Source organism: Meleagris gallopavo, chromosome 1 (assembly GCF_000146605.3).
Source record: "Meleagris gallopavo isolate NT-WF06-2002-E0010 breed Aviagen turkey brand Nicholas breeding stock chromosome 1, Turkey_5.1, whole genome shotgun sequence".
Classification (NCBI taxonomy): Eukaryota; Metazoa; Chordata; class Aves; order Galliformes; family Phasianidae; genus Meleagris; species Meleagris gallopavo.
In genome coordinates, this window is record NC_015011.2 from 180,765,636 (window position 1) to 180,786,204 (window position 20,569).

General features: G+C 43.1%; 2 protein-coding genes and 6 non-coding genes across 15 annotated transcripts; 7 read left to right on the plus strand and 1 right to left on the minus strand.

The window, feature by feature from the left end:
- Positions 1–171: 171 nt before the first annotated feature.
- On the minus strand, positions 172–9,525 carry C1H11orf54 (chromosome 1 C11orf54 homolog). 2 transcript variants are annotated; one of them, XM_003203506.4, is made up of 9 exons: positions 9,408–9,525; positions 7,210–7,334; positions 5,936–6,034; positions 5,198–5,271; positions 4,314–4,415; positions 3,920–4,096; positions 3,039–3,188; positions 2,334–2,450; positions 172–553 (listed from the first exon to the last, which is right to left on the minus strand). In XM_003203506.4, the coding sequence occupies exons 2-9, from the start codon at positions 7,265–7,267 to the stop codon at positions 380–382; spliced, it is 951 nt and encodes a 316-aa protein (XP_003203554.1). In that variant the 5' UTR covers positions 7,268–7,334; positions 9,408–9,525; the 3' UTR covers positions 172–379. The 2 variants fall into 2 exon arrangements, with proteins under 2 accessions (XP_003203554.1, XP_031407941.1); XM_031552081.1 differs by having other exon boundaries at positions 7,210–7,288; positions 9,408–9,503.
- A 31-nt stretch (positions 9,526–9,556) lies between these two features.
- On the plus strand, positions 9,557–20,545 carry TAF1D (TATA-box binding protein associated factor, RNA polymerase I subunit D). Of its 7 annotated transcripts, XM_019612297.1 has the most exons (14): positions 9,557–9,634; positions 10,359–10,598; positions 10,698–11,157; positions 11,427–11,602; positions 12,590–12,650; positions 12,939–13,211; positions 14,416–14,459; positions 15,551–15,606; positions 16,617–16,654; positions 17,127–17,201; positions 17,941–17,994; positions 18,884–18,960; positions 19,540–19,626; positions 20,311–20,545. In XM_019612297.1, exons 2-6 carry the CDS (start codon positions 10,372–10,374, stop codon positions 13,056–13,058), a joined length of 1,044 nt encoding a protein of 347 aa, XP_019467842.1. In that variant the 5' UTR covers positions 9,557–9,634; positions 10,359–10,371; the 3' UTR covers positions 13,059–13,211; positions 14,416–14,459; positions 15,551–15,606; positions 16,617–16,654; positions 17,127–17,201; positions 17,941–17,994; positions 18,884–18,960; positions 19,540–19,626; positions 20,311–20,545. The 7 variants fall into 7 exon arrangements, with proteins under 7 accessions (XP_019467842.1, XP_019467840.1, XP_019467843.1 ...); XM_019612295.2 differs by having other exon boundaries at positions 17,127–17,994; XM_019612298.2 differs by lacking the exon at positions 17,941–17,994 and having other exon boundaries at positions 17,127–17,940.
- Positions 14,211–14,282, plus strand: LOC116216258. The gene has a single exon (XR_004158711.1). It is a non-coding gene; the product is annotated as a small nucleolar RNA SNORD5 (small nucleolar RNA).
- On the plus strand, positions 15,269–15,395 carry LOC116216251. Its single transcript, XR_004158704.1, has one exon. It is a non-coding gene; the product is annotated as a small nucleolar RNA SNORA40 (small nucleolar RNA).
- Positions 15,967–16,098, plus strand: LOC116216244. Its single transcript, XR_004158697.1, has one exon. It is a non-coding gene; the product is annotated as a small nucleolar RNA SNORA1 (small nucleolar RNA).
- Positions 16,800–16,872, plus strand: LOC116216242. Its single transcript, XR_004158695.1, has one exon. It is a non-coding gene; the product is annotated as a small nucleolar RNA Z40 (small nucleolar RNA).
- Positions 17,759–17,890, plus strand: LOC116216246. Its single transcript, XR_004158699.1, has one exon. It is a non-coding gene; the product is annotated as a small nucleolar RNA SNORA18 (small nucleolar RNA).
- LOC116216243 lies at positions 18,635–18,773 on the plus strand. The gene has a single exon (XR_004158696.1). It is a non-coding gene; the product is annotated as a small nucleolar RNA SNORA8 (small nucleolar RNA).
- Positions 20,546–20,569: the final 24 nt, after the last annotated feature.

Genomic DNA, 20,569 nt, shown 5'->3' on the forward strand with positions numbered 1-20,569 from the left:
CCGGCTTCGACGGGAACGCGCTCGGGCGCGGCCCCGACCGCAGCGCGCGTGTTTTGTTTGCCGGCGCTATTACTGATTGGGAGCGGGTTTGTTCTGCATTCCGAACGCAAATTCACTCCTAGTTCCACATCACCGAAACAATCGCATAGGAAAAGCCACCAAACAATGAACGAAGTGCAGCATTAGTAATATTTTAGTGAAATTACAGCTCGAATTCAGCCGTAACCCCTTCGGTTACAAGTCCCGTTTTCCCCCTTAACGTGAGAAGTCGGCAGTTTATTGCTGACGTAGTCGCTCTTGGCTTTGATCACTGCGTAATTAAAAAAGTTACAAAAACGATTTTTACTCGGACGAAAGCTCAGCTCCGCTCCCGGGCGGCTCAGTCCCGCCCCACGCTGTGCGTGTCCTTGGGCCGGTCGATGCGGAAGAGCAGCTCGGCGGGAGCCAAGTAGGCGCGGTACTGCGCCGCGTCCGGCGTGGTGTCCGTGTGGTAATGGCCGCCCTCCCCGTGGTGGCTGAAGCAGTGCGTGTGCTCCAGGCGCAGGTCGAAGCCCTGCGGGCAGAGAAAGGGCCCTCAGTACGTGCGGGGTGTTACTGGTTTGCGTTTGCACCGAGCGCAAAGGACGCTACAGCCGTTAAGCACCAAAAAGGTGCGGGATGTTTGTGCAGCTGCTAAGAAAGATGAAGAGCAGCTGTGTGAATCTGTATCACGGGACAGCGTGGAGAAAAGAATTTAGAAACGCTGCCAGACATCAACTTTTGGTGTTCATCTCAGAGATTTCCTTTTTTTGAGTTGGGATTCAATCAAGCAATCACAGCAGTGAATCATAGACTAGAAATATAGAATCGTTAAGGCTGGAAAAGATCTCTAAGATCCTCTCACCCCATCACTGAGCCACCACTATCATGCCACTAAAGCACGTCCCTCAGTGCCACATCTACACGTTTCTTGAGCACCTGCAGGGACGGTGACTCCACCAGCTCACTAGGCAAGAGTGAGGAAGGAAGCCATACTGGAAAGTAGAACCCCTTTGCAGTGAATCCCATAGGAACGCTCCCATGAAGAAAGGCTGAGGGAACTGAGGTTGTTTGGCTTGGAGAAGGGAAGGCTCTGGGAACACCTCAGTGGGGTGCGGCTCTGGCACTGCTGCCCAGGGAGCTGTGGGTGCCCCGTGCCTGGAGGTACTCAAGGCCAGGTTAGATAGGGCCTGAAGAAGTCTGATGTAGGGGGTGGTAATCCTGCCCACAGCAGGGGGTTGGGAACTGGATGGTCTTTAAGGTCTTTGCAACCCAAACCATTCTATGATTCTATGAAACAGAACAATTCATTCACTGATAAAAACCATTTTCCACTGGCGTCTCTAATGACACTCAAGTAGTTCAACAGCATTCAGTGGAGGCTGTGTTTGGAAATATCAGAGGATACAGATAGGAACAACTGAGCTGCATCCACCACACAAGTCATGTTGGTTCTGAGCAGATCAGCTGTCTACAGCTATTTTCCAAGCAATGTTCAACAGATTCTGAGAAGATGTACACAACCAAAAGTTGCCAAGACACAACATCTCACCACTGAGAATGTTCAAGCCAACAGCATGTTTCATTTAACTCTGGAAAATTATTTTCCAAATTATTATTTATGACTGCATTGTTACTTATAAAGCAGTCTTTTTATGTATAGTTTCCTGGTTACATTTGAACAAAGTCTTCCTAAAGGTGAACATCTTAATGGCTTTTGAAACTAGATTGTTTTCTTTCCTGAATTGTTTGCTGTTGATTTCAGTGCTTGTGAAAGACACTAGCTATCTTTTCAGCATGAGGATTTGCAGGCTTTAATTTGCATCTGCAATTGAGACTCATGCTGGAGACATTTTGACACAGTATTGTCCAAGGCAGCTCCTCTGAAAGTGAACAACACAAGCATGTGACTGATCAAGCTGCCATGCTCTTGACATTCTTCCTGATGTGGCCAGCTGTGAATGCAAACTGTGCTGATAGGTTTGGGATGCAAACACTTGTACATTGCAATTGTAACAGAACCACTGAGGTAAATCCTCTATGAACACTCACTACATTCCAGAATTGGTTGGCCAAGTTCAACTGAAACCAATGACAGAAATGAGAAGCTGGTCTTTTATCACACCCTCTCTGAAAGCTTTTAAGACACACACACACACACACACACACACACACACACACACACACACACACACACACACACACACACACACACACCCCCCTACACCCCTACCTGTTCGTAAAGGGAAAATCACATCCATAACAAAACTCATTACAAGACTCAGTTTATACTTAGAAACGTGGAGAAGACTCACTGGATCTCTTGAAACGATTACTGGCTGACAAATCAGTGGAGCCTTCATTTCAAAGAATTTGAGCCAGTTATTCACATCCTCATCAGTGTTCAGAGGACAGGTAGAAAATTCTGGAGGCTACAGTAAAAGCAAAAGCTTTAAGTAAGATAAAGATACTTACATCAAGGCATTTCTTCTACCAACTTTCCTTCACCTTCCTCCTCCCCACTATTCTGTTCAAGTTTGTTCTTGCCTTTTAGAAGCCCATTACTCTGTTTCTGCCAGAAATGGAAGTGACCAGAATATTGCTTCTTTCATTGCAGATACCTTGTGGGACAACTGTGATGATTTTCCTCCTGGTATTTTAGAAGCTCAGCTATTTTTTAAAAAATAAATGTTTATTGCTTTCTGTATCATCTCAGTTACTGTATTTTATTTTATTTCACTTTACAACTATCATACAATTCCTTCTCTAGTTGCCCATGGATTTCAGAAGAAAAGATCAAAGAAGTAAGGTCAAGTAACACAGCATCATTAGTTTTTTGTTACGTCAGTTTTGCAGTATTCACTTCTTACTTTAATACAGTGCTTATCCTAAGAGTTTACACAAATTTAAGAATACAAAAAATAAGTCCATACAGTAAGAAATTATAGCTTGATTTATAATTCTGCTTTCAGAATGATTAAAAAAAAAAAAAAAAGTTGTATGAATTAAGAGCTACTTACCATAACGTGAATTTTTGCTTTTCCCTTCTGAATGATAAACGTACCACCCATCCCAACTGGCTTTTCTCCATAGTGTTTCTCTAAAATTTGTCTTAGACAAGACACAAAGTTAAGCTCCCCAGTTCTTCCATTGGCTTTCACTTCAATAACCTGGAGGACAAAGTGATTTCATCACTGCTGTCTCCTACAGCAAGTCTGCAAAGGACTGTAAAAGCTGTTCTGAAACTCTCCCATGCGTATAACCCAAGATTATTTTCTCAAAGCATGAGTTTCCCCCAGAACTGCTGCTCCACATCCTTCCAGTACTGGATCCAACTTTATTTCTGACTTTCTGTTCAACACTAGCTTTGCCTGTGAAGGGTACTGAGTCAGTTACTCACACAGAAAACAATTGTATAGGTAACTGCCTTCCATCCATCGGCTGGCTTTAGCTCTAAGTTCTTGGAAAGAGAGAAGACTGCTCAGTTTCCACGCAATAATCTGGTTTTTGGCTGCTCTGCCAGCACTGCTTTGTGACAGCTGTGTTGAGGGTAAAGCTTCTACAGAAAAAAAACCTAAGATTTTGTAAATTGTTTGTGCACAAGTCAATCATTGTACAACAACGACCTTAAGTCACTGTATGTCTGGACTGGATTTGAATGGATGATTTATGAAGGAAAAGTTTTACTAAACTATTACTTATTCCTCAACATTTTATACTCTTCTCTGTATCCAACGATTCTACTCATTCACCAGCCATGGTTTCTCACATTTGGATATTTGTTTCATGGAATTGCTCTTTTACTATTATCACACAGATGTGATTTAAGAATATTGAAAGATGAATTTCCCATCAGCCACAAGGTTCTACAAGAGAAGTCACCTTCGATCTAAATACGCACCTTACCAGGTTGGCCCTCGCTGGCATAAAGGTTGGCCAACAGCCCAAATTCACAGTCTGAGTATTTACTGCTGTACTTTTCAAGAAGGCATCCTTTATCTGCAGGATTTATCTGAGCAATGTAGCTCCCATTTATAGCAGGCTTTTTTTCATTCTTAGTTTGCACAATAGGGATAAGCTGTAACAAATTGATAACAATAAGAGTCAGTATAATGAATATAACTAACATATATGCAGTTTAAGCTTTGGATTATGTGGTTTATGCACTTTTGGCATGAAACGTGTTTACTAAATGATCCATTTGCTGTAAGTGGGAATCATCGAGCATGATACCACTCTACTATTTTGATACTGAGATTAAATCACTGAGAACCATCACACTTACAGCTACTGACCTCAGCATTTACACCAACAACTCTAGATGAAACAGCTCCAGCTCCAAGAATAAAAGCTCCAGGAAGCTCTATGTCTTTTGCAACAGTATTTAGATCATAAACCTGCAAAAGAGACACAAGTCTGATTGTGGTGTGGTGCTCTGGTCTGGAGTAGTCTTTCTCAAATTGTCACTGTAACCCTTGGGTGCATTCACAACATTCTCATTAGTATTTCAGATAGTCAGGATGAACACAGCACCCGAATCTAAACAACACATTTGATAGTAATAGAATGGATACATCCCTACCTGGTTTTTTGAGAGGGAAGGTCTGTGGGTATGTTCCTCTGCCATTTTACCCAAAAACTGAACTACTGTTTTTATTGAAAATTATATTTGCATAAAATAAAAAACACAACATACAAGACAGATGGGGCTGGGTGTCAGAAAGGAGACATGATATTCTTGGGAAAGGACAGAAATGTCAATCTACTGTTGACTTGAAAACACAAATACAGCCAATTGTTACTAAGAAGCATGACTTGAAATCACTGACACACAGCAAGCCATTTATAAACGTGCAGACAAGCTCCTCTAGTTTCTTCCATAGCTCTTGTCACAGATCATGAACTTTCAATACTGTCCAGTATTGAAGACAAGGCAAGAGAAGATAAACTATCGGCCAGCATAAGATATTTTTGCTAAGATGTGTAAGACTTCCTGACATGGCGTACATTTAATATACATCAGAATCAACCTTAAAGAACGTGGAAAACTCCTTCACGAGTGGAATCATACAGTATCTGTTAGGCCTGGGTTTTAATTTATTTCGATAAGATACTGCTTTTCTATTAACAAATGAATTTAAATCCCATAGCTAAAGGAAAAAAAAAAACAAGAACTCACTTTTTCTTTCTGTGCAAGTGGTATGAGGTATGGAACACCTCCCACATCTGCTATTCTAGGCTTTCCACAGATTCCTGGAAGAATATAGCCAGTTAATTTGATACAGTGTTTTCCCTGACAATCTTAGATCAGCATGCAGCCCAACACAGCAAAGAACAAGTTCCTCAGACATCTAACACACCTGGAGATGACAACTTCTCTAGTATGCTTAGATAAGATGCTGCACTATTAAGAAGTGTAAGGACTGTAAGCCATAAAATGGGCATGAAACACTTTCCCAAGGTGCTTCTTGCACTACACTTATGATAGAGGGAAATCATGACTTGCACAGATGAGGTACCTGTCTGCCAAACAGGTAACGTCAAAGACTATGAATCCCACACAAAATAAGACAGTTTAACTTATAATATATGGATGGCAGGAATCTTAAACAAATGGAAGCACGGCTCCTTAGATTTGGATAGTGATTAGCTTGGATCTAAAACATTTATCCATGTCAAAACCTTTTGAGCACAGTAATTAAAGTGTATGAAATAAGTGAGAATTGCAGACATAGATTAAGAAAAAAAGGAGAAAAACTGCTTGGATTATTTGTGCCTGTTCATTCATCAACTAGGAAGCAAATGCAGGAATAAAATGTGGCTTTCCCTTCATGCAAATTCTTCACCTGAAAAAAAAAAACCTGAACTCTTCTAATAGCTTTAGAGAGATCTGCAGAAGTCAAGAGCACCACGTTACCTTTAGCAGGAAAATTGAAAGGCTCCTGAGTCAGATCAGGACAGTCTACAACAGAGACTTGGGCATCAGCAAAGTTTTCCTTAAGTCCTTTCTGCAAAACTATAATTAAAAAATAAGTAACAGCAAAGTTATTGGCAAGAAAAATTACAAAGAGGTTGACAAACAACTAACAGAAATCTGTGTCTAGCCTTCACTTCAGCAAGAAGTGAAGAATACACATGCCACCCTCAGAAACTCTACTGAGTTACTGAGTTAGTGCCTGTAGGTGCACTGTTTCTTGAGTCAGAACTTTAGAGAACAGCAAGAGCTTGTTCAGAGCATTGCTAGTCACCACATTAATTAAGAATTTCACAAAGTACAGCACCAGTTAAGTAACATGGATAACCTTAAACTACATTCAGTAGTGGTTTTTTGTTTGTTTTTTTAACAAGGTCAGACAATTGCGATCACAGCCAAGTATTGTATGAGAAGAAAAGAAGTCGTAAGTTTCAGCTGAAGTAATTTTAAAATATACGAACTGGACTGCCTTTGCCTGATTGTAATCTCAGACTGCTGTCTGGAAACACCTGCTCGTGCAGGGTATGCACTGCCACGTTTCTGTCCATGAGAAGATATTCTGACAAGTGCCACTGGCAATACAGGGCAAATAGTGAACAGAGCTGATGATCAGTCCCAAATCTGAACTTTTTCTTTTGTTTCCTATCAGTGTTTTTAGGCCCAAAACTGCCTAAGCACCTCAACAACAGGGATGATTTTGACTTAAACAAGTTCAGTATTTAACAAGAAGCTTTAAGTGCATTTTGTGAAGACTTTAGAAGGAAAAATAAGTTGTTCCCCACAGTCTGTTTCTAACTCAGTCACCAGCAGAGGAACTAGCTGAGCTCAAGGAAGAAGACCATACCGCATCTTACTAGATGTGTTCTGAGCAGTTCCAAAAGAAATACTGGAGGCAGAGGATAGCAGGTGATCCCAATTGTGTAATTAACCTCAGCCTGTGATTGTCAAACTTTCACAACCCCTATACAAACCTACAAATGCAGCCTGTTAAAGACACTGAGAGCTTGCTCATGTGCTCTAGTGACACCTGGAGCTTTGAAGGGCGAATTATCCTTTACTTTAAAGAAGTAACAGTGTATAGAAAAACAGGGCTTTACATCCCAGTGGGCCAACAGCAAGAACATTCTGCAGGTATTAGCTGTACAGAGGATTTGCTGGGAGCACTAAGGAAAGTTTGAAAAACATATTTCCAGTTTCTAAAAGGTTACATGACTTACCTCCAGCAAGCTCCTCCAGGCTTGGAACATGAAAAGCAAACTTTTCAACCTTTGCCATTGCCCGTTTTGGTTCTGATTTCTACAGGTTAGAAATTACAGTATAACACACTGCAGAAGTGACTGATCTGTCAACAAGGATCACGGTTTAGTGATTAAAACACTGTTTTCAATATGCAATTTATCTGTCAAATTCATACAAAAGTACATAGACAAGAGTAGAATTGTTATTATACCATTGAGGAAAAAATCGACAGCTTCAAGATTAATGCTTTCTCACATGCTTTGGAGGAAGGTGTGCCTACCAGTCCTGCAGCTGGTTCAGAGCACTACATATGCTAGTCCTCAAACTTCCAACTCAGTGCAGACAAAATATGTAATACGCTGAATCTAATTCAAGGGACAGCTCAGTTACCTGTCCTTTGTAAGCCCAAAGCCACACTGTGTTGGAAGAAAACCAGGTTCTTCTAAGCACATTCTGTGTCTTTGCTACCTTAATGTTTACTTTTCCAGCATTGGCTACTATGGACTTTCAACCTTGGCTCCCAATTTCTTATGGGCACGTGTTTCCCTCTCCAAAGGGGAAGAAGCTAGTAGCATGTCTCAAAGCAAAAAAAAACAAAACACCAAAAACAGCAGCAAATTTTACAGCATTGGGCTCTATATCAGCACAGAGCCCTTAACAAAAAGCTTTCTTCAGAACAGAAATGCTGGAGTTTCTTTTGAAATGAGCTATATTTCAGTCAGCCATGCAACAGCAAAATCAGCTGCAAGGGCAAACCACCAGCTCTGGGCACAAGCAGCTGGTTATATGCTACCTATAAACCAGCCCCAATAATCATTAACTCCTTAGGCACATGCCTGCTGCACAAAACAGAAAATGGGTCTCAGGCCTTGGAAGAAAAAGCAAAAAACCTAATGGCTTTCTCAGATTTCACAGAGCTTTTGTTAGAAAGGATTGTGATGTGACGTAGCTATTTGTAGATACTTTTAGCTTCTACCTAAATAAATGAATTCCTGGCTTTTATGATTGTCAAAATATGTGGAAAAAGAAAATCTACTGTCCTCTCACAGGGAAAAAAATATAGTAAAGAAAAGGATTGGGGGAACAAAGCAGTCAGCCAAGTCTTTTAGTTCAAAGGTCAGCCACCTCAAGTTCCTCCTGTAGCAAGCAGCAGAGAAAGAAAGAAAGCTATAATCGAGTGATTTCCATCTTAGTTGGGCTTATCCACTTCCACGGGTAATTCTCCCTTCTCTGACTGTGAAAGAAAAAGAAATAGGCTGGATGTGGTGCCTGTTGTCAGACGGACTGAGTCAGAGCCCAGGGCTTTTAAGAGTGCACTGAGAAAAAAGGAGCAATTAAGTCAGAGAGAGAACAGCTCCAGCAGCGTTGTTTTAAATCAGGACCAGAAGGACTCTGGGCTCCTTGAGACACCGGCTGAAATAGTCCTGAAACAGAGCCGGCGTTGCGCAAAGGGCAGAGACAAGACTCGGACGCAGTTCAGCCAGGTAGGCTCCGACACAACACCCCGACCATCGCCTGCTGCGTAAAGGAGAAAAGCGCGGTCAGCTCCCGACGCGGCGCCAAAAGCTTCGTGTGTTACAACCGGGTACAAGCGGGAGGGACGCGGGTCGGTGAGCAGCGGCATGGGGACCGCGCTTGTAGCGGAGTTGGTGCGGGGTGGGAGGGAGAAGAGCACGGCGGGGCACGGGAGACTCGAATGGGCCGCGATGGAGCGACATTAGGGCTGTCAGAGGAGCTGCTGGGCGACAAACGGGAAAGGCGCACGAAGAACGGGTCCTGGATGGCACAGGAACGACAAACACGTAAAGACGTTTCAGCTTTGCTTTTCCAGGCACGGAAGGGCAGAAACCGGAAAGGAGAAGTTAACAGCTGGATAAAAACACTGCGAGGTCGGGAGGAAGGAAATATTAAGGACAAACTGGAGGCAGCAGCCAGCAAGAGAAGGGAAAGTCAGCCGTAACGCAGAGAACGGCAAAACGCCGCGGCCGTGGTCATCAGCCGGGAAGAGGTGGGGGGACACAGCAGCGGCAGGGGAAGGCAAGGCATAGGGGGGAGGGCATATCCCAAGCCACAGAGCCGAGCAGAGCCGCACCAACGTGCCGCCGAACTCAGCGCAGATGCGAGGAAAAAAAATTGGGACACGTAGGTGAGCGTAGAAAGAGCCCCAGAGCCAAACCTGCAAGAGCAACTCTCTGGAGTCCCACAGGGAACGGAATAGGAAGAAAATCCCAGAAGCTGCGCCCGCTTCAGGTCACAGCGCGAACCAACCCTCCCTACCACCCCGTCTCTCCCCGCTTTCCTCACTGCGCGCCCGCGCCCGCCCCCGCCTGATCTCGCGAGAGCCGAGCGCTATTTAGTCTCGGGGGCGGCCATTGCGCGCCCTTTGCGGAGACGAAGCGTAAGGTGAGCGGGGCTGGGAGCGGCGGAGGTGTGTAGCATCCGCTGCCATCTGCGGCGGGGGAACCCGGTGCGGGACTGAGGCGAAGCGAAAGCCCGTTCTCTCGCCGAGCACTTTCCTGAGGGAACGCGGGGAAGGCCCTGGGGCGGGCTGTGGGGAGCGGGCTCCTCGTGGCGGCGCGGCTCTGCGGTGGTGCGGCGGGAACCGCGCAAAATGTCCGCCTCGGGATGCTGGGCGGGCAGGGCGATCTGAGGAGAGGCAGGACGGCACTGAGCCACCGGCCGGCTGTGGGCGGGCTTCCCTTCCGAGCTTGGCAGCGGCCGTGTGGAGGCAGCGCGGACTCCCGGTCTTCCTCAGAGTTTGAGGCGCGTCGTGCCGCTCTGCGTTCGGTCCCTTTGTGTATACAGCCCTGGGCGTGGGAAGGAGTGCGCTGGATTACAGATGAGCGGAAAGCGTTTTCTTGTGGGGCTGATCTGTGCTGATGGCCGGAGAATGAAATGCTGGTAGGTTGTTACTGTAGCAGCATCTCAAGGCCGTGTAGCCAGCGAAAGATCGGGAAATCAGGGTTCTTATGCCGATCCTTTGCTGAAAATGATTGTGAATTACAGTGAAGTATTTTTATGTGGCTTAGAACTGCAACATCCCCACAAGCTAAAGCTGTTGGCATACATGCATGTGTGCTTATATGTGAAAAAAATTGCCTGGGCTAAAACATACTTTATTTTTTAGGGCAGATTAAAACATGACTGATACGGATGAATCCCACACTTCTAGTTCTGATTATCCTGATGCCCAAGATCTCATATCCCCTCAGAGGAAAAAAAGATCTAAAATACCTGAATGTGCAGCAAGCGCACAGAAGGAACATTTGTGCTCAAGGCAGAAGGGCGCCAGTCCTGAAGAGTCTTCAGATGAGATTAGTAGTACAGATACGTCTTCAGATGAGGTGGATAGCAGTGATTCAGAAATGTGAGTTATCTCTAGTTCCTTAGAATTGCTCATGAACAGAATTCATGTGATACATCATAGAAGTATCTGTTTTGTTGAACATATGCATTTCTCTTTCAGTGATGTTTCAGCTGCTAGTGGCAGCAAGCACCACAGGAAACACTCTGCTGTACCTTCAAAGCAAAAGAAGAAATCGCAGCCTTCAAGGCAACAACCAGAAGCTGATGCAGGAGTGCCTGGCAGTGAAAGTTCTGATTCTTCTCTGCCCACTCAGAGCCCAGCGAGGCCACCTGAAGCTTCACAGGAGAAAAAATCTAAGCTCAATCTGAAAGCCATTTTTGCCTATCACTTCAGAGGAAGGAAGTTTAAAGCTGCTGCACACAGAAAATACAGGAGCAGTGGTTCACAGAAGAAAAAGGGAGCCTCTGGGTGCTCACAGAGGCGCAGTGGAAAGCAGCCCATGACAGCCTCGCCTCAGGAGCGAAGGAAAAGGCTTAAGGATCGAGGCTTTCAGTTCCCTTTTGTTGAAAAACATTATGGGAGAAAACACATTCCCTTAAAGATGGTTCTCAGCTATGAGGTGAGCGCTCTGTTTTGTGGGAGAGAAGTTGTGATTTTAAATTTATTTTAAGGAACAATGAATGCAGCTTGGCATGTTGTGCTTCTACCTAAACGCCACAGTGAAATGAATCCACTTTTATTTTGTTACAGAGGATGACTGCTGCTTTCTATTCAATACCTTAACAAACCAGCTGACCTAAGGCTGTCATTTAATATTACAGTTCAGTTGATTATATAAATACTTCATTTTTTTTATAGTGGCATTTAAGATGTATTTCTTTCCTCCAGCAAGCAGCTGCAAAGGGATATTTCCAGTATGTTGAAATGCTCAAATATGAAGAACACCTCAAAAAGGCTTTGAAAGCCCTTGAAGCCAGTGATGATTTAGAAAGAGAATGCCTGGCAGTGCGGAAACACAAATATTTAGATGATGAAGGCCCCCTTTCTCCTATCCAGGAGACAAAGTAAGTTCATCTTGAGTAGTATAAAATTTGCTGTTTTGTGCTCAGCTTAAATCTGGTTGTGCAGCATTGCTGTCTTTATTGTTTGGTACGTGCATTATATTCATTGGTGAAATACCTCTTAGGTTTTTCTGTAACTCAGTAATGGATTCTGGTGGCTTAGCACCATGGTGCTGTGCTCACTCCTCATCCTCAAAAGAGCAGAGAGAAAATCGATAACAGCTCATGGCTTGTAATAAGGACAGGGCGGTCACTTACAAGTTACTGTCACAGGCAGAACAGGCTCAGCACAGGGAAGTGAATGTAATTTCTTATTGGTAGCAGGTGAAAGCAAACTACAGTTTCCCCCCAAGCAGTGCAGTGGGGGCTGTGCTCATTCCATGATGTGTTGCCTCTGTCTCTCTACCCCTGATGCATGTGGAGTCATAGAATCATAGAATGGCCTGGGTTGAGAAGGACCACAATGATCACGTAGTTTCAACCCCCCTGCTATGTGCAGGGTCGCCAACCACCAGAGCAGGCTGCCCAGAGCCACATCCAGCCTGGCCTTGAATGCCTCCAGGGATGGGGCATCCACAGCCTCCTTGGGCAACCTGTTCCAGTGAGCAGTGTGTCCCTCCCATGAGATGCTGTCCTTCCCCAACTGCCCCAAAGTGGGATCCCCCTGCTATCAAAATCTTGCCACTTCAGTCCTATACACACATGTGGTGGTTGACTCCAGCCAGCACCTAGGCACCTGCATTCACTCTCCAGTAGGAGAAAAGAGAAACCTGTGAGTTGTGGTGGAAATGGTTCTGTCAGTGGCAGTAGCTGGCATCTAGTTCCAGAAACTCAGAGAGCAACCTCTTATAGAAGTGGGAGCATCCCAGACCTACAAGCTGTAGTGTTTCCATATGCATTATGAGAAAGTGGTGCTGCATTAGGAGAATAGCTTATATATGCTGTGCTACTGTAAAAGTACAGATTTTATTTCAATTTTATGTATTTCAGTGATGATGATAATAACTGCTTGGGCACTGATAATCCAGAAGACCTTGATGTCAGAGTAGTGGTGAGTAAATACTCCTTAATTTGAAAAATACTATAAGCTTTTTTTCTCTTTTGAGGTGTTAAAGAAGTAATAGATAATGCTTTGAGTACTTAATTCTTAGTTGGGTGTGGTTCTGATGTGTAGTACAAGAGGAAGCTGGTTTGAGAGAAGTCTGCACTCTTTGTAATTATGTTGAAATGTGTGGAAATTGTGGAGTTCTCTGAAGTGTTCTTAAATCTTGGGAAATGAGTCATTGTTACTGATGTGTTTCCAAACCAGAGTTGTGAATACTGTTTTTTTTGTTCTTAGGACAACAGCTGCTTCATTATAAGCAGCAAAATTCCCAACAAGAAGAAATCAAAGGCCGAAACAAAGCGAGCAAAGTCAGCTGGAGTGGTTGAAGTAAAGAAGAGTGCGGCTGATAACTGAATGTGTGGTTCTCTTTGAGTGAACAAAACATGAATGAATAAGGTGGCAGCAGTCACTTTTCAGAGACCTTATTAAGGTCTGCTTGGCTTAAAATGTTGGTTTGAAGTCAGCGTTGAGCTGTCAGCCAGGCAACATCATCAGAATCAATTTAAGGTGAGTTTGGGTCTGAGATGGATAGGAGAAAAATGTGGCCTGTCTTTTTGCTAAACATTTTTGCAGTTGGACTTCGATCTTTAAGGTCTTTTCCAACCTGAGCAATTCTATGCTGTATGAAGCGTGCATGAGTGATTGAGTGGCTGGTAATCCTGCTGAAACACTAGCTTCTGCAGCTTGACTTCTGTCATCAATGGGTCATAGAGCTACAGAATTAAAAGTTCCAGATCTTGTAATTAAGAGGTGTTGTATAGAAATGTGTATAAACATGCATATGGACATAGGTGCACTCGTCTTACAAAGGGGAACTTAGACCCACTCCTCATGGCTTTGTGAAGGAAGCTTGAGCTTTTCTTGTTGTAACTTGGTAACTTGGAGGGAGTAAAGCTTTTGAAGAGCAGTACTTGAGGGATGTTTTTCTGTAAAATTCTTGCAAAATCCCTTTGCATTTGAAATAATGATGAAATAATTGTTTATGGCTGTATGTTCATCATGTGGAATAACATTTCAGAAAACTAATTCTCCTAAATCCAATATAATAATCTAAAGTTAATTTAAAACAACTAGCAGTGTGATGAAAAGTTCTTTTCCCTTCTTCCCTTCCTCAGTCTAGAATGGGGTTTTATGAAGTTGACTGAGCAGAAGATGGAAGCCCTTCAGCATGATAGGGACTATCTGCTCATCTCATAGCATGAGGGGAACTTGCTGCAGTTGCTCAGTCTGAAAAGAGTTGAAGTTGCATTTCTAAATCTTTGCAGAAGGAGCTTGAGACTTCCCTGTTGCAGCTTGATAGCTCTGGGGAGTGAGGCTGCAAAAATCTGCTCTTTGCTAGTTAACGATCAAATTCAATAGCAGTCCAAAGTTAATTGCTAAATATAACTTGCAGACACCTACCTGAGAAATAGTGTGTCGCTTGAAAGACTCATCCTAAATCTAGGAGTGGGGTTCTGGCAGGGTAAGGCGTAGTGAGGTGGGATGTGGAGTCCTGCTCATTCTGCAGTTCATGTGATGAATATTTCTGTTCAACTGCTGAGTGACTCAGAAATGAACTAAATTTCAATTCTGATTAGAACTGGATGTACACACCTGAAAAGTGAGTCCATTACAACTGCCAAATTGATTGCTGAAAAGTAGCTTTTGCCTTTAGGGAGCTCAGCTTATTTGACCATAATTGATAATTTTTATCCCTTTCATTTTTTTTCAGTTTGTTGCATTTGGATGATGAATATTAACCAACTGCTGTGAGAGGTAAGCTGTTACTGGTATGCAGTTCTTTCCTCCAGGTAGCTTGTGGACTTCATAACTCCTGCCAGTCCAGCCTGTAGCCTGTGCTGGAACAGAAAGCATCAGTTTTTTTAACACCTATATATTAAAAGTAGTTTGTGTTAGCACTGATACATAGCAGTGCTTGTGTCAGCTGGTGTTGAATGCTGCAGGGCAGACAAACCAACTATGGATGAAGTTGGGATCTCCACTAGGAGCACAAGGCTCCAGGAGCAGTCTGTACTGGTGTTTTGTGCAGCTGTAGTGTCTGATCAACTGCCCTGTGGTAAAACTGCAGGGGAACATCAGGAGGTGGTCTTGGATGTTACTGCCAAAGCTGTGCAGTTTCTCACAAAGGGATGTTATCAGATGTGCACCTCTTCAGGAGGGTCTAGGATGTAGCACAGAAGAAAAACTTGAGGGTTACTCTTTAACACGGGAGCCAAGAGGTACAGCTACATGAGCAATGAAAATGAGCGTGTTTCCTTGTAAGAGGATCAAACTGCGGCATCTGCTTTCAGCTTTTGTTGCAGTGAAGGTATTGGAGTAGATAATGTGTCAACTTGACACGGTGCAAATTGTTCTTACAACACTATCTGATAGTAATACTGAGCTTATTGCACCTGTTAGTAGTCCAAATCATAGCTGTCTCTTAAAAACAGGAGGCCCAGTAATGGATGGTGAAAGTTAATGGAGTAAGTATATAGCTGACTGAGAAATAACTCTGTGTGTGGTCTTCAAATGCTGTTTCAGAAACAGTGAAAAATAGCAGGAGAGCAGGTGCATTCAGTTTCAGCACGTGTTCAGTTTTTGTCTGGTGCTGTAGACAAAAACCTGGAACCTGGTGCTTAGAAAAAACCCTTCTTTCGCAACCCACAGCCGATGCATGTATTGGCTGTGTTACTTATATGAAGGGACAGTGCTTATATTTATTCAAGCAGCAATTAATCCAAAGGGCATGTTTTGTATTGCATGTGCGTGCAGAAATGTTGTCCAGTTGCATTGTTTCCTTGAATTTTTCCGGCTCTGCAGCAATGAGCTACTGTAACCGTTTTGATCTTTTTGAATTCTTACAGCTGGTGCACAAATCCTTTACTTCTGTGCTGTCCTGTGGAACACATTGGCTAAGGAGGTATGCTTTGTTTCTGCTGAGTTCTGGTGTGAGAGAACTTGCATCTGCCTTCTCAGAGAGGCTTTGGTGGAGCTTGTCACACACAGCAGTGGGGAACTCCTGGACAAGTTGTTATGTGATAAAAGTGCATTTAAGTTGACCTAGTTCTTTAATGTTTCTTGAAGTAGAGGAATATTTGAGGAAGTTTTTTTTCTCTATGGGGAGGTGGTTGTGTGAGGACTGTAAACTGAAGACTTAGCTGTTTTGTTTTTTTTTTTCCCTAAAGAAATGTTTAATTTGGAAAGACAAATCCAGCTCCCAGAAGGCAGCTAGTGATGTGTCCATGTTGGAGTTGCGGGTGTAGTGAAGAGTTAATTGTTGTGCCTTGTTATTCAGCAGGCAGACACAACTCCATGTGTGTCTCAATTGAACAACGGGGCTAGAAGAGCAACAGGTTGTGCTTTCCTCACTGTAACACCCATTGCAGTGGTGACAATGAGACCTGTAACAGGCTTACATACTGAGAGAATTATGTTAACGGTTCCAAATGTGATTACTCTTAAATTCTGAAGGATTGATATGTGGTGTTGTGAATTCTTGAATTCATAGAATCACAAGGTTGGAAAGGACCCACAAGATCATCCCGTCCAACCATCCTCCTATCACTGTTACGATTCACTAAGTTACTAAACCATATCTTGTAGCATTCTGCATCCTGCTGGCTGTGGGAAGTGGGAGAAAAACACACAGTACTGAACTGTGTAATTAGTTTATCAAAGCACTCTTGGAAGCTGTCTTGTAGTTACTTCACACCGCAGTGCCAGCTGATGTAGGTAACACCCTCACATGCATCTTCTGTGCCATAGTGCCTTTATTTCTTGAGTGTGGGTAGATTTTGTTGATAGTTTTGTGATAGACTACAATTTGAAGTGCTGCATATTCAGTGTAAGAGTACTTGAATCTTGAAATTGCTGAAATGCTGAAGAAACTTAGAACTGTTAATCAGTTCTGTACTCTGCTCTTCTTTTCAGCAAGCCCACCTGACAGTGCAGACCAGAGGAATATCTTGGTGAGTTTTATACCAGGTTAATGTAACCATTGCTTAGTGAGAGTTAGATGTTTTGCTTCAACTTTGTGAGCTGGCATATGGCTATTCTTACTGAGTACTGCTGCATCAGAGAAAACTGACTTTGAAGCTTGATGCTGTCCGAAGAAGTTGTTGTGATGATTGGCAAAATGTTCAACTGCTCTGAAGAGAGTGAGTGAGAATGGCCTTTCTGAACAAATCTACTGCCTGACTTCATACTGCGTATTCATGCTGAGGGTGGAGCATGCAGAATGTTCTCAGTGAATAAGGACTGATTTATTTTCGTTGATAAAACTTGTCAAATTACATTTTGAATGTTCATTGTAGTAGCTTGAAGTGTGATTGCAGTGGTGATTAGAAATGGCTTCTGAAGGTTCTACAACTCACTGCTGTATGTTCTACTGTATGCACATGCATGTCATTTCGTAACCCTGTGGTGATGTTGCTTTTTCAGGTGGCAAGTGACAGGAGGAAATGAGAGAAGAAATGCAGAAAGCCACTTGACAGAGAGAGAGGAGCTCCCTTATAGGTTAGTGTGCCATCTGTGCTTCTGCAGATGCATCGGTGTTTGAGGGGCTCTGGTTTTCAGTGGCTGGAGCTGTGTTCACTAGGTGAAGCTCAGTGCCTTTTGGAGTGTTGCAGGGGCATAACTCAATGATGTTAGTATATTTTAAAGTAATATTCCCTTCCAGTCTGCTTAGTGAAGATTTCTTTAACTCTGGTTTATCCCAAGAAAGATATTAGTCTGAAATGAAGTGACAAGCTTAACTTTTCTAAACATGGGCTTCACTTTAAAAGTAAATGAGTACTAAGGGAAGTTAGGAGTGTTTGAATAAATGTTGTAGTTGTAGTCCCTCCGTTTCATATTGTTCATGTAATACTGTTCACGTAATCCTAGCTTTTAACATTAAACTGTTGCTGATGTGGAGTTACTACTGCATCTTCCAAATGAAATGGTAGTGTAACATTTTGCTCCTTTTTTCCCATAAAAGTCATGACAGAAGTAAGAAGGCTCTTTATAGGAACTGTATGAGATGCTTTTCTAGTCTGCTTGATTTCTGTTGGCTGATTTATGGTCATAGAAACGTTGAGGTCTATCCCGATAGGATCTCTTCTGTAGGTTCATGTCGTTGGAAACGCCTCACAGAACAAACTTGTGGTTTAGTTTTACCCTTTGAGCTACCTGTTAGCTCTATGGGATAGAACTACAAGACAAATCTTCATGTACTATTTCAGGAATGGAAGTAACGTGTCATGTTCTCCCTCAGGTACTGGCTCATGCATTTGATATAGATGAAAAAAAATTCAAATGAAGAAGCTTGGTAAGAGTGAAAAAGAGCATGTTCTGAGATATAAAATGTAACTAACTTAATTGTGTGGGTTGAACTTGCTTTTCAGCCAGATGTCTGTGAAGGTACCAGACCTCTTTGTGTTTTTTTTTTTTCTGGTTGGCTTGAAGCAGACTCTTCCCTCTTCAATCCGAAAGTGATGTACTGTTCCTTGTGGAGGCTGTAGGTTTAAATTACAAAGTTCAGCCCTCTGATGTCTGTCCAGTCTTAAAGTAACTCAGTGAGCATGCTGGATTTTTGCTCTGCTATGTAATTCGGCAATGCTGCTTTTCTCTTGTTAAGTTTCAAATCTTTGAAGTCTGAGTTAATTTCTGAGCATCTCAGCCAGTTTACTGGTACAGTGTTAAAACTCCTGGGTTACATGGAGCGTAGTGCTATTCTGTAGAACATAGCTTAAAGTAAAAGAAGGACAATACTCATATAAGCCCACTGTACTGGGAATATAAAGAATACTTGAAAGAATTATGAGGCTGCTGAAATTGATGGAATTTCTTTTTCCTCTTAGCATGGCAACTTCTGTGAAATTGGTACTTCATTTCAGCTTATCACTAACTGGTGTATGGAGAGCTTGAACCTTAATGTGCATTTATTGATTGAGGACTGCTGCGTCTGTTGCACTGAATGGTATCTGCACCCAGCAGCATTCTTCTGATGGGGTGTTCAAAAATCAGTGCTACAGTACTTCAGCATTTGGCATCGTTGGTTTTCACTCTGCTGTGGTTGTTAAACCTGGTATTCTTGCTGATACAGGCTTTGTCCTCTTCAAGGATTTGACACAGTCCTTTTGTGCTGGGCAGGACTTGTCAGTGTGAGAGCTGACCACTGGTTCTCCCTGGTGTGTTCAGTTTGTTTCTTTAAACAGGTGCCTTGAGGTGCAGAGCAGTCAGTTGGCTGTGTGAAATGGATTAGCTGTGGAAGAGGAAACAGCCTGTTGGACAGGTGAGCACTGAGTTGTCAGTTCAGGAGGTTTCAGGCACGTTGATGGAAGCTCGGTTGCTGACGTATGACTCTAGATCAAAACTTCAGTAAACTGTCTAGAAACATAGAAATGACTGTCCAGTAGCAGGCAATCCTGGGCAGCACTCGCTCCAGATTTTGGCAGTATCTGGGTCAGAGCATGTGCCTGCAAGCTAGTCTTCTGTGCTTGTAAAAACAGCAGTAAAGGGAGAAGATCTGGTCATTACCAAGGCCGCAAGGATATTCCTGTTCCTGGTGAGCTGTGGACATGACCATAAAGCAAGTCCATCAGACTCTTGAATTGCTGCTTTGTGTGGCAGTAGGTCTGCTGGAAATAAAGCTTTGGTGTAGGCCGCAGACACAGCGCTGCCTTCTGCTGGGTGTTAGTGACTTTCTTTGGCTACCAAGGAACACAAGCACTAGCTAGAATCTTCAGCTGTTGAACTCAAGTCCCAGAAGCTGCTCTTGTCAGAACTGTCATGCATTCAGAATGGAAAACAAAAATCTACTCCTTGCACTTGGCATCCAACTTCAGTTTAACTCTTTGTTTATATTAACCAGGTGTGCCTTTGTGTACCCAGAGTGCTGCTGTCACTGAATGTTGGGGTTCAGAAGCTGTATCTGAGTGCTGCCACAGCAAGTCTGTAGGTAAGATGCTTAGCAGCAGTGCTGGTACCCAGAAGAAATTCAAGGTCACTTCAAAGAGGGTTTGCCTGGCTGGAAAACCAGCAGCTCTTAACGCAGTGACCGTACATTGAACTCCTTTTAGCAGGATGCTGTAGCCACTTTGTGTGTGCTGTGGTCTATTTCAGAGGAGACAATTCTTAAGTTACATTGCTGCTTAGAATGAGAAACCACCTGTTGCTACTACTGTCACTTTCTGAGTTGCTAATGCAGGCAGAATGCTACTTGGTTTCATCTGCAACCATTTGACTTCAGCAGCATGTGGGGTTGGAAGAGAATGTTGATACAATTGTGGCATGATGAGCTGTCTTGTATCTTTAATGCTTTTTCTTTCTTGGGTGTATGGCAAGTTCTTGAAACTGCGTGGAAACAGATAATCCCAAAGAGGTGAGGAAGTGGGCAACAGTGTTGAACTGGAATATTATGGATAGAATGTGTATAGGAAACTGGAATCAGAGCCAGCATGCAAAATGATTCTTTTTGCCCCTAAACAATTTAGTAAGGGATGTATATTTGTGTGCCTGCATTACTGCTGTTACATCAGCACCATGTTATGAAGTTAGGTTGCTTCAATCTATAGGAGGTCAGGAACTTAAAGTGCTTTTCTTTCTCTTGAATTATGATGCTAATAATTTTTTCTTCTCTCAGGTCCTGATGTGATGTTGCTGCAAGTCTCTTGCAAGAAAGAAAAGGACAGCTCTTAAATGCTCTTAATCGCTTGTAGTGTTGAAGTAGAAGTTTTGTAGAAGTTGAAGTAGTGGATCAAGATCTGGCTGTAGCAGGGAAGAATTGTCAACTGTGTTTAAACTGTTCCAGGTGTGGTGAAGGGGCTGTTTACTTCATACAAAAAGTAACATTCAAATAAAACTGAGGCCTGAAAGAAGCAGCTGCAGCAAGGGAATTATTT